Genomic DNA, 13591 nt, shown 5'->3' with positions numbered 1-13591 from the left:
ATATTTTAAATAAATAAATAAAAAAATACTAAAGTAATTTGTCCCTGTAATACATTTGTTCTCTCACTCCTTGATTAATATGTACATTAAGCCTTGAAGGCTCCAGATCACTTAGAAGCACAGAATTTCATGGAAATTCTTATTTTAAGCAAGTACTCTGTGGAAATTGTCTTTCCCACAACTAATAGGGATAGCAAAGCTTATGTTATTTTAAATACTAAGGGGCCCATTATGATGGTGGGCGGAGGCACCAGTGAGGTGCTGGCGGAAAGTGCTTTTTTCCGCACGCCAGCAGCGGTCCTCACGCCCACCATATTATTATGGCCAAACATAGCCCATTTCCCGTCCGCCGCAGTACGATGCGAACCGACATCAAAGTGCGCCCGCCACAGCGGCGGTGAGAGCCAATAGAGACTCACCGCCATGCATAATGACGTCCCGTCCGCTGTACAAATGAGGATGCTCCAAACAGCCAGTCGCACCTCAGCGGAGAAACCGTCCAACCAGAGACGGAGGAAGCACGACAACGGAGCGCAAAACCAGAGTCCCGGTCCCTTCCATCCGGTCCCGACCGCAATGGATCCAGCTCTACACGTCTTCCCGGTGCTGTACCTGATAAACTACCAGCAACTCATGCACCGTCATGGACGACGCAGCAGGTACGCTAACACACAACTCCGCACACAACACACAACTCCAGGGCTGATATACGGTTCCTGTCCACACCAGACACCCTGATGGGGACAGGAACACATCCACAAGTGTACCCACACATGTCTTACCTGTCACAAAATCACATCTCCGCATCCAGGTCACCCAACAGCCGATATATTGATGCAATGTCTCGGTCACGTCACCGCAGCAGTGAAGACATAGGAAAACATGTGCATAATGCAGAAGGCAGGGCCAGCGCCAGGCATTGGCAGTGCACAAAGATCATAGGGCCACACCTCCACCCTCCACACACTAGGGCCCCCTCCCCCACATGAAGGGACATGCCATGAGCCTCTCATGTGCTCCCCCATGTACAACAACCACCCAGGTGAACCCACACCCTGCACCACACACCAAAGAACTAGGGAGACATGCTCAGCAGGGCTGCAGAGGAACACGCATCACAGAAACACAGGGCAAGGACAAACCTCACACCACACCTACACTACACTCATGGCAACACAAACTGAGTCCAAGCACAAAATGAGCACACATACATTACAGGAACAATCATTCAACTGGACACACAGCCTGTCAAGTCACACAGACATACCCCACTCTGACACACAGCCACATACTCAGACCAGATGTCAGCAGTAATGGAAAACAGCAAATAGGAAGGCTAAAGTGAGGTGCACATAAATGGAAGGCCAAGGAGACAACCACTAAGCATGTGTACATCACATGCAACAGAAGGAACATATAACAACACCCTTAGCCCATCAAATCACACATAGCTTGCACAGTGAGTGAAATCAAACCACAGTCACTACTGTGCAATAACTCAGGGAGACAGCAAGGCAAACCATGTATAGGCACAGGGATGATAGGAAGTTTCTGAAGTCAAACAGTGAACAGCCACACATCTGTATCCAACTACATGACAGGTGTGTGTCAGCAGCATAACACACAGGGCCCATTGTTACACTCCATGACTGTCAAACACAAGTAGGATCCTTCACACTTACCCCCCCAAACTCACACCTGCAGCACACAACACCAGTGTCAAACACACAGAAGGGTGCCAATAATGTCCAGTCGAAACACTGACAATCAATCACACTCCCTGGGGGGCATCCACAAACATCACACACACACACACTCATGGATGCCTGAACCAATGCTGGCACAAAACAACAGCCAAAGACAAAACTCAAAAACAACATACACAGAAGTACAACAAGACCAGACCTGACCTGTGCAGCAAAACTGTAGAAAGGCAATGGGAGCCCAGACAGAACAGGAGAACAAAACATCATCACTCAGCAACAATGCACAGCCAACATACCCCAACCCAAACAAGAAGTGGATCATCTCAAAACAATCATGGGCACAAACTAGGACCAATGGGCCTACAATGAAACACAGACAGACATACCACACCACCCATCAAGTCAACATGGTGTCATAGTGTACCACATGCATGCACATGCACTATCCTGACTAATGACAGGTCACATATGAGAGGAGAAAACCCCAAGGATGCACCCAAAACAAGCCCAGAAACAAGAATAGCCCTAAGTGCATGTGATAGACACATAAGTAATGCACACTACACTGGCAACACACATCTGAATGAATCACAACACACTAACAAAACACACACACTGACATGCAAATAGAACATCACACGCAGAGCATCTGTCAGCTGCAAGAGACAACACAACCCAAACACTGCACACATCCACATCAAACACACAACAGATGCACATGCCAAAACATCACATTGCAAACAAAGCTGGACATCAGGGGGTGCACACCAGGCAAGGACAAGGCAAAATACACTCACAGCACTGCATGCACGATAAGCAGTGTGTGCACACCAAACATACCAGTCCCACACAGATATGAGTGACACAACATGAACCCACACAACACTAATCAGCACAGCACACAGACAACATCACACTCAGGAAGTGAAGCAGTACCACAGCAAACATACATACATCTAACCCAACACCCACAGATGCACAAGTCTGGGACTCCCAGGTGACAACATGACTAGAGGACTGTGCAGCACAAACAGTAGAACTGCATATGACCAACCATGGCTGCAAAACAAGACAAGAAAATCACATATAACCAATTGGTCAACTGTCCTGAGTGGCACATTGGTCCTGTCCACAGATCAGCACCACAAAGCATAGTGTAAAAAATGAACTGATGGGGAGGCACACACACTGGCAACCCAAGGGGACAGCTGACATGAGAGTGAAGTGATGTGTACGCCAGTAGTGGACAGGTCAGGAGTGACCCATACAAAAATAGATGGCGTGCAGACTCACAATGGGTAGGCATGAGAAGTACAGATAGGGAATGATATGACTCCACACCACACATGCCATAATGGAGCCAAAAAATCCCCAAGTGACAGCAATGCATGAGAAAACACACCCACAATGTCAGTGTGGCTGAGGAGGTCTGCACAGTGAGCACAAACAGTATCAAGACACATGGATGATCAACAAAACACTACACTGAACTGACAGTTACACACTCTGCCTACTCACAATTGCCACCAACAACAAGTAGGAGTCCCCCAGAAGTGCTGCAAGGACACACCCACACACTGCACAGTGCACAACCTACAACCCCCACATGTGCACACAATCACAGGCACAGGGCTGACCAATCAAACTAACAGGCACTCAGCTCCTGGGTGACACATGTGTGCAGTTGATATTGCATGGGCACACACACATCAACACTACAGATAAACTCACTCTCTCAACACTGCACACTTCTTGACCACCCAAGTGCACACATTGAAATTAACACATGTGACTAGGATGACTGCCCATCACAAGATGACCATACACCAACACTGCTCTGCACACATCAAGTAATATCACACATACATGATGACCCTGACCAGCCTGCCATCCTGTGGATAGAATCCCACTCTGTGCTGGCAGTGCATCCAAACATGACATGTACAATATAGCTAACCTGACAAAATAATGATAATGATAACAGTAGTTCATCAAAAACCACCATCATTGCCCCCCCCCCAAGCCTCAGAGTCAAGAAGAACTGAAGTGCCTATCACCTCTGTAAAACCCAGCAAAAGTGAGACAAGCCGTTGGTAATGTTGAAGTGGCATACAGAGCATGTGTCACAACTGTCTTTATTCACATATCACACAGATAGGCACAAAAGTAGACAAGAGCAAGGCCAGTGACCAGCACAAAGTGCAGATGAGGTACATGAGATTCTGCACAGGGAAGGGGCAAACTGCAGTGAACATCAGGCTAGTGGTCAGCACAAAGTGCAGAGTGTGTCCATGAGAAGCTGCACATGGAATAGTTTAACAGAACAAGGAGCAACAAGGCCGGTGGCCAGTCCAAGGTGCAGAGTATGTTCATGAGAAGCTGCACCTGGAATAGTTTAACAGAGCAAGGAGCAACAAAGCCAGTGGCCAGTACAAAGTGCAGAGTATGTCCATGAGATCCTGCACAGGGAATGTGTGTGACTGTACCCTGCCATGGTCAGCATACAGTCAGGAGGTAACAATGGGCAGTCCAGGCACTGCTGTGGGAGATACAGGTGTGTGAGGAGGACTTCCACTCAGACTTGGCTGTCAGTTGGAGTGGGAGGTGGCTGTGTGTCGGAGACAGTTGGAAGAATGGACCGGGGAGAGAGAGGCCCAGCTGAGGTATAGCCATCAGTGGCTTGGGAAGCCGGAGGGCTGCTTGGACCAGGTGGGGTGGTGGCACGTGGAGGTGGAGTCATGCTGCAGTGAGACACAGTGTGTGTGGGAGATTGTGGAGGGGTGCTTTTCCACTTTTTGGGGATTCTAAATGGCTTCCCTGTCTTGGGATAGTTGCGGGGATTCTGCTCATGCACAGAACTATGCATAAGAAACCAGGACCTCAGTGAATTGTGGCGTACCAAAAAACTCACCTCCCAGAACCCCTAACCGACTAGCATCAGTGTCTCATTCGTTCTCCATATCATTTCGAAGCTACCAATAATTAGACAACCAAGAACAAGCGACTTAGAATACTCTCAGGAATGGTGGGAATCAGAAACACCTTTTCATTGTTATTCTCATATCAGTCCACAACAGGAGTAATCAGAGACACAGAAAAGTTTAAAATGTTTATTTTTAACTACGTGCTCTAAGGTGCAGTACTTTGGCTAACACAAGCAGACAAATGATTAGAAATAAAACCATCAGCATTGTTACAATTCCATAGAAATAGAAGGGAGAAATCATATTATAATGATAGTGGAAACAGGTCCTATAATACCTTGTGAACAACCCTCCCCTGGCTAGTAAGCTAGTTTTATAAACTAATAGAAGGTCTCTAGGTTTGAATGCGGAACCCCATACCTCAAAGATCAGCTTAGGTGAATCACATCACAGGATCAGCTCTGCTCTCTGTGTCTGGAAAGGTTTTCTCTAAGTGACTGAATCATGCATGCAAATGCAATATTAAAGGCACTCGAGTTTCAGATATTTGCAGCTGTGTGCTTGTTATGTCTAGAGCGTGGGCTGATCAACCTGAATGCAACAGCATACATTGTTATTTGACCTTGACGGTTTCTGCACACAGTGTTCAGACTAAGGTAGCGGTGCATGTCTAGTGAAGAAAAAGCAAGCAAGCAGTTTTACTTGTAATAACAACTACCTATAGTGTCGTGTGCAAAAGCAGCAAAGTGGCAAGATGGCGTTTAACTTCTAAAGCGCTTATGCTAACATAGCAATGTGTGCACATAAAACCCTGTGTTCACTACAGGATTAGTGTCAAGTGGTGCAGACACAACAGGCACACTCACCACCAAAGCTGCATCAGGTGCAGACGGTGGCCCTCCCTCTGGAGACATGTTGGATCCAGCGGTACGCTTGGCCTGGCCTTGCCTTTGCCCCTCCATCCCCTGTTTACAAGGTGTCACCCCTACAGTGCCCTCCTTTCCCTGCTTCACAGGGCTCTGGATGGGAGTTGAGGTTGTGGGTGAATCTGCCTTGGAGCTCTTTTGATGTGTACTCTTTGCAGGCACCAGCTTCTCAGCGGGACTGCTCGTCTTTGCGAGATGCTTTTGGGACAGGAGAGTCCTTGGCTGGGGATGCCTCTGAGGCATGTGAGCCTGAGGCCTGCTTCTCAGCTTTATGGCCCGTAGTGTCGCCTGACGGGATATTGCCTTTGCGCTCTGGGGTGGTTTTAGTTTTCTGTGGGGATGGTGTCTGTGCCCTGGACCGCTTGGGCTGCTGCTGCTATGTGCTGCGTGTGCTGTATCTTGCCCTTGATGTCTGTGGTGTGTGGTCACTGTTGTCAGATGAAGCCACTGGCAGGGGGGTGGCCAAAGGGACTGGAGCTGGACTCTGTGACTGTGCCAACTGAATGGCTGCCGTCACTACAGAGGACAAAGACTGGACAGCCCGGTATAACCCACCCACGTCTGAATGAATGCCCTCCATGAAAGCAACAACCTGTGGCAATTTTTTGTCGTGGTCTAGGAAGGCGTTGATGAGAGTTGTCTGGCCCAAACACAGCTGGCGCAAAAGGTCCACAGACTCAGCACTGATGGCAGCAGTGGAGAAAGGGGCAGGGGCAGAGGTGCCTGGGGTGAAGGACACTCTTCCCTTCTTACTGGTGCGAACCCGGGCAGTACTGGTGGAAGAAGCTGGGAGGGTGGGCACTGGACGCTGTGTGGTGGAAGAGGAGGCAGAGTTCCTGCTCCCAGTGCCCGCCAACATAGATGTGTCACCGCTGGCATCAGATGACGTTGAGGTTTGTGTCTTAGGCTGTGATTCCTCAAGCAGACCCTGTCCCCCTCTGAGGCACTGATCACATCAGTGTCACTGTGCTCGTGTGTAGCAGTCGTGCTTGATGCCTCACCACTGGTGTCCACCCCCTGTCCTTCCGTGCCCACGGGAGATGCTGCATGAGAAAGAGAGATGTATGGTGAGTTCATTGGCATCAACACAACCATCATAGGCAAGCAAAGCATTCAAGAAGATGATGATCTCTCCATGTTGCACACAACCCTGTGCAGTAACATTGTGCAACCTCAATTCTGAATAGGCATGGCATGAGTGAGCCATGTGATGACCACACAGTCAAATTGCCTGCTGGTGGCTTCGTTTAACCTGACACACAAATACCTCTGAGCACACCTAGGGCCCCTGATGGGGGAAAAGATGCACCTCACAACATATTGCCACTGTCAAATCTGGAGGGAGCAGAAGGGTACAACACAGATACAGACTACAACATAACAGTCCACTATGGCCATGAGTCCATGCCATCCACCATGTCGTACTTTCGTGCACAAATACTGTTGCACATTAGTGTCAGATGTGTAGTCCTTACAATTCTGAGGCCAGGCTATGCACACATTGATGAAAGCACACTCAGATGATGCACACTGCCGTTCCCTTCCATGGGATGGCCCTGACTACCCCAATGCAGACGAAGCCAGAAGCCCACGACTCAGAATGCAATGTCAATGCCCAATACTCCAATGACATGAGAAAGTACAGCTAGTGTGAGAAGGTGGCCTGCTATATGCTGTCCACTAGTTCTAGTGGGCATCTTGTATCACTCCAAACAAACCCTTATGGTGATAGGTTAAAGACAACCTTTATTGAAAACTATCCTAGTGGTAGCTATGGAGAGCAACCTTCAGGCTAAGTCTTGAAGGAATGTAAAGCAACTTGTTTTACCAGTCTATAATCTCTTAAATGATCAAATGAAAGGACAACCACACCAGGGATATATTTAAAATATATGTATTAGGTTAAAACACACCCCTCTAGTCTCTTTATGAGACTGGAGTTCGAAGTACTTAAGTTACAAGATAGCAATCATCAGTAATAGCACAAATACACGTTTTGGGCCCTAGGGGCGCACCAAACCATATACCAAAAAAGCGGTATAAGAACCACGACTGGACCAGGCACTAGGTCTATTGCCTCTAGAATCGCTGGGACCCCAAGGAACCACCCAAGGTAGTGACACAGGGGACCCACGGGGACTGTATGCAGTGTGTAAACACATCCACGGGTTCCTTTTATCTTCTATGGGCAATGTCGCGGTTGGAAATTTAAAGATTAGGGACACTCCTAATCGAGTCTGGACCAAACCCTTTTGGACTTAAGAAGTTCTAGGGATAGCACCCACGTGAGCACCGGAGTACTCGAGTTACCTCACCCAGGGAAGCATAGGTGTCTTTTGATGTTGGGTCGCATCATCGATTTCAATGGAAGCCTGCAAAGAACTGCTGCTGCCGTGAAGAGGAGAAGTGTCCGAAGAGATCCAAGCCTGGATCTAGGATGTAAGGAACCTGAAAGTAGAGGGGACAGAGTCTGGGTCACTAGCCAGTGACCGAGGGCAGGATGGACCACTGCCCACAGATGTCGGGTGCTTCAGGTGAGTTGATGGGTGTCTTGACTCTTCAGCCACGAGGTCCAGGAGGCGTCGGAGAAGTCCACGAGCTGGATTCGAGCTGTCCCACAAAGTCTGTTGAGTGCTGCGGTGTCGGCGACCAGATTGGACCCAACAAGCCTTGGCAAGTCACTGGAATTCAGAGAAAGGACTGCGGTGCAGACCAGCAAGGTCTGAGGGACTCACCCAGCAAGGGTAAGGCAGGGCACATCTGGAGCAACCAGAAAAGCCCAAGCAGAAAAGGAGTTGCCTTCATGGGGACCTGCTAGCCAACGGGCTAGTGATCACAAAGGAGCCTCGAGCGGTTGCACTTGAAGATGGCCCACGGGTCACTCGTGGAGTGCAGGCCAACATTCTTCGGTGCAGGAGGTGCTCAAGGCTGGGGGTACTCGGAGCCCAAAGCACAACTTCGAGGAGGACCAGAAAGATAGTGTTGCTGCAAAAGTTCATGGTGTCCTGGGGTCACCGTTCCATGTCACCCACGATAGCCACGGGCCTCAGCTTTGCTGTGGACTCAGGGTAGCCTCGGGGAAGTCTGGAAATCTACCTCTGGTGTTGCAAAGACTTCGGCGTCCGGCGGGAGCTTCAGCGATGCAGACCGGTCAGTTGCTTCTTTGGTGCCTGCCAAGCAGGGGAGTCACTCCTTGACCCCAAGGGAGATTTCTTGAGTCTTCTAGTTAAAGTAGAACGTCGAAGGTCCAGGATATATGTTGCAGAGTTTCGTCCAGGGTAATCTAAAATCCTAGGGACTGGATTACTATACTTAAATTAAGTTTAGGGGATGGACTAACTCTAAGGCCCCACCTATGGGTGGGCCAGGAAAGAGGGGTGGTTACACCCATTTCCTTTGTCCAGTTTCGCGCTAGAGCAGGGGCAGGTAGCCCCTGCAACCGGTTTGAACTGGGCTATGCACAGGGACACCAAACGTGCCCCCAGTGCAGGACTTCAAAGCACCAGAGAGTGCTCCTGCCCAGCCACAATACACATCAGCCAGTCTGGGGAGGTGGGGACACCTCCCCTCAACAGGAAACCTATTGTCCAGGCCTCCCCTGCCGGAGTTTCGATCAGCAGCAGGAGAACAGACCCATGTCTGTGGCAGAGGCATCCATTTTGTGATGCCAGGGCTTAGGAAAATCCTGCCGGGTTTAGCCAGTGTGAACATGTCTCTCCCTCTAGGAGGGTGGAATGCTACCCCCGCCACCAGAATTGGCAGGGGGGGGGGGGTAGTATTCCAAAGCGTTTGACACCAAACACGACATGGTTTGATGCAGCCATCCCAAAGTTAGCATTTACCGCGAGGTTATAATGCACTTAAGAGTATATGGTATGGCTGTATCACAGAACAGCCATAAGGAAGTATTTCCGAATGCTGCAGAGGGGCTAGGCTCATGCTTGGGCACCCTCTCACACAAAACCAAGCACTCTGCCTTCAGGATTGTCAAGGCCTGCCATAGGAGTGGCTTATAGGTTTACATGTGTCTGTATAGGGTAGTGATATAGGTAGCCTATACCACAGTAAGGGGTGTAAGCACACCCTTCCCCAGGCTGCAGTAGCAGACCTGTGGTGCCAGTTTGGAGTGCTTCCCAGGGGTGGCATAATACATGCTGCAGCCCCTGGTAGGCCTCTGAGGTACCTATGCCCTAGGTACATAGTATACCATATAGTAGGGGCTTATAAGGCACTCCAGAATCCAATTAGATATGTACCTAATGTACATGGAAACCATTTTAGAGACGAAGCAGCTAGGCTGTGGTCCTGATTAGCAGGGCCACAGCCAGACTAAGGTCGAAAAACAGTGAAACACCAGCAAAAAGTGGGGGTACCCATGTGAAGCAGATCCGACTCTCCTACACAACCCCCCCCAAACGCAGGGACATTAAACTAACCTTGACCAGTTGAGTCTTCATGTTCTAAGTGGAAATACCTAGAGAGTTCATCTGCATTGGCATGGTTACTCCCAGGTCTATGTTCCACTGTAAAGTCCATCTCCTGTAGGGAAATGGACCACCTAATCAGTTTGGGGTTTTCACCCTTCATTTGTTTTAGCCATAAGAGGGGCTTATGGTCTGTATGAACAAGGAAGTGAGTACCCAACAAGTATGGCCTCAACTTCTTCAGAGCCCAAACCACAGCAAAGGCCTCCCTCTCAATGGCTGACCAATGTTTCTTTCTAGGGGTCAGCCTTCTGCTTATGAAAGCTACTGGCTGATCCTGACCTTCTTCATTCAATTGTGTAATGCCCCAACCCCCTATTCAGATGCATCAGTTTGAACAATGAACTTCTTGGAGTAGTCAGGACTCTGCAGAATGGGAGCAGTACACATGGCCTGCTTCATGTCATCAAATGCCTTTTGACAGCTAGCTGTCCACTGAACCTTTTTGGGCATTTTCTTTGAAGTTAAGTCACTCAAGGGTGTCACTATTGATCCATACCCTTTGACAAATCTCCTATAGTACCCAGTCAGGCCCAAGAAGGCTCTCACCTGAGTCTGGGTAGTGGGAGCAGTCCATTCCATTATGGTCTGGATTTTGCTCTGCAATGGTTGAACCTGGCCTCCACCTACAAGGTGGCCCAGATACACAACCAGACTCTGCCCTATCTGGCACTTAGTAGCCTTGATAGTTAGGCCTGCTTTTTGCAGGGCCTCCAAAACATTCCTTAGGTGGACCAAGTGATCCTCCCAGGTGGAGCTAAAGAAAGCAATATCATCTAGATATGCTGCACTAAAGGCTTCCAGGTCTGTGAGAACTTTATTCACCAACCTTTGGAAAGTGGCAGGTGCATTCTTCAAACCAAAGGGCATTACCATAAATTGGTAGTGCCCACTAGGGGTAGAAAATGCTGTCTTTGGCTTGGCATCATCAGCTAGTCTGATCTGCCAGTAGCTAGCCGTCAAGTCAAATGTGCTAAGGTACTTGGCCGAGGCCAAAGTATCTATAAGCTCATCTGCCCTTGGTATTGGATGGAAATCAGTCCTAGTGACTGCATTGAGATCCCTGTAGTCCACACAAAACCTCATCTCTCTTTTTCCACCACTGGTGTGAGGTTTTGGCACAAGGACCACTGGACTAGCACAAGGGCTATCTGAGGGATCAATCACACCCAAATCCAACATTTTCTGGATTTCTGTCCTGATACAGTCCCTGACATGGTCAGGTTGCCTATAAATCATATTTTTAATAGGCAGACTGTCCCCAGTGTCCACTTCATGAGTGCACCAGGTAGTCTGACTTGGAGTCAGGGAGAACATGTGTCTGAACTGATTGAGAACCTGTCTGCAATCAGTTTGCTGCTCTGCAGTGAGGCTGCCTGCCAAGGCTACACCATCAACTGACCCATCATCAGGGTTCCGTGAGAGGAGGTCAGGGAGTGGGTCACTCTCTTACTTCTGTCCCTCATCAGTTGCCATGAGCAAGCCCATGTCAGCCCTGTCCACATATGTCTTGAGCCTGTTGACATGGAGAACCCTTTGGGGACTCCTGGGAGTTCCTAGGTCCACTAAATAAGTAACCTCTCCCTTCTGTTCAACAATAGTGTGAGGTCCACTCCACTTGTCCTGGAGAGCTGCTGGGGCCACAGGCTCCAACACCCACACTTTCTGTCCTGGCTGGTAAACAGTCAGTACAGCCTTTTGATCATGCCAGGCTTTTTGCAGTTCCTGGCTAGCCTCAAGGTTTTTGTTTGCCTTTTTCATGTACTCAGCCATCCAGGAGCGGAGACCAAGTACATAGTCCACTATGTCTTGCTTTGGGGGCTTGAGAGGTAACTCCCATCCTTCCTTCACCAAGCACAATGGACCCCTGACAGGGTGACCAAACAGAAGTTCAAATGGGCTGTAGCCAACCCCCTTCTGAGGCACCTCCCTGTATGTAAATAAAAGGCAGGGCAAGAGCAGGTCCCATTTTCGCCTAAGCTTCTCTGGGAGTCCTTTGATCATGCCCTTTAAGGTTTTGTTGAATCTCTCAACTAAACCATTGCATTGTGGGTGATAGGGTGTGGTGAATTTGTAATTCACTCCACACTCCTTCCACATAGCAGTTAAGTAACTTGACATAAAGTTTGCTTCTCTGTCAGATACTACCTCCTTAGGAAAGCCTACTCTTGAGAATACACTCAAGAGAGCTCTTGCCACCACAGGTGCTGTAGTGGTCCTTAGGGGAATTGCCTCTGCGTACCTGGTGGTATGATCCACCACCACCAGTATAAATCTGTGCCCAGATGCTGTTTGAGGATCCATGGGACCAACAATGTCAATCCCAACCCTCTCAAAGGGAACCCCCACCACAGGTAGTGGTATCAGGGGGGGCCTTTGTAGTGCCACCTGCTTTGCCACTGGCTTGGCAGGTTACACAGGAGCGACAAAACTCCTGTGTGTCTTCAGACATGTGAGGCCAGTGAAAGTGAGGAACAATTCTGTCCCAAGTCTTGTTCTAGCCTAGGTGTCCTGCTAGGGGAATATCATGGGCTAGTGTCAATAGGAAACCCCTAAACTTCAGAGGTATAACCAACTTCCTGGATGCACCAGGCTTGGGGTCTCTACTCTCTGAGTATAGGAGTCCATCATCCCAATAAACTTTATGGGTGCCACTAGCATTCCCAGCAGCCTCATCAGCAGTTTGCTGTCTGAGGGTTTCAAGAGAGGGGTAGGTTTTCTGCTCCTTGCTCAGATCAGACCTGGAAGGGCCCCCTGTCCCCAAGAACTCAACCTGGTCAGGTTCAAGCTCCTCTGGGACAGTTCCTTCTGCAGGCTCAAGATCATCTCCCTGAGGAGACTGATCAGTATCCTGAGACAGGTGGGAAGGCTCTGCCTTAACCCTTCTGCTCCTCCTCTTGTGAGGCACCTGGTCCATTATTCCAGAATCCAGGGCCTGTCCAGTGTTAGACATTTTAGCCTGTGACCTAGTCACAGCAAAGACATGTGCAGGGATCCCTAAAATATCTGCATGTGTCCTGAGCTCCACTTCAGCCCAAGCTGAAGTTTCTAGATCATTGCCAAGCAAACACTGTACTGGTAGGTCTGCACTTACCACAACCTTCTTAAGGCCAGTTACCCCTCCCCAGGAGAAGTTAACAACTGCCAGAGAATGGTCTGCTCTGACATTGCTAGCATTGGTCACTTGGTACATTTCACCAAGTATAATCTGCCCAGGATCCACAAGATATTTTGTCACCATTGTGACACTTGCTCCTGTGTCCCTGAATGTTCAAGCGTCTACTCCATTAATTAAAGGCTGCTGTCTGTATTTGCCCAAGTTATTGGGACTCACAAAGGGGGACATATCCATGACCCCATCACTGACAATCACAGCCTGAGTTGGTTCTCTGACTAGGCCAGAGTCCATCTCAGAACCCAGGGTCAACCCTACTACACCCTTATTCTGTGTATTCCCACCACCAATTGTAACTGCACTAGGGGGAGCAGGTGCCTTAGGGGCATTGGTGGGGGCTTGAGTATTTTCTTTGGCCTTGGTGCAGTCACTAGTC

At 49.1% G+C, this 13591-nt stretch overlaps 1 protein-coding gene across 1 annotated transcript in view; it reads right to left on the bottom strand.

Moving 5' to 3' along the window:
- Positions 1 to 4906: 4906 nt before the first annotated feature.
- Positions 4907 to 13591, bottom strand: part of LOC146785516 (uncharacterized) — a 79666-nt gene continuing 70981 nt past the window's right edge. Inside the window, exon 3 of the mRNA XM_085633379.1 lies at positions 4907 to 6599. Within this exon, the coding sequence (XP_085489505.1) occupies positions 6172 to 6599 (428 nt within the window). The 3' untranslated portion in view covers positions 4907 to 6171. The remainder of the gene's footprint in view (positions 6600 to 13591) is intronic.

The sequence above is a fragment of the Triturus cristatus genome, chromosome 11 (genome assembly GCF_964204655.1).
Source record: "Triturus cristatus chromosome 11, aTriCri1.1, whole genome shotgun sequence".
NCBI lineage: Eukaryota > Metazoa > Chordata > Amphibia > Caudata > Salamandridae > Triturus > Triturus cristatus.
This window is presented reverse-complemented; position numbering and strand designations above follow the sequence as displayed.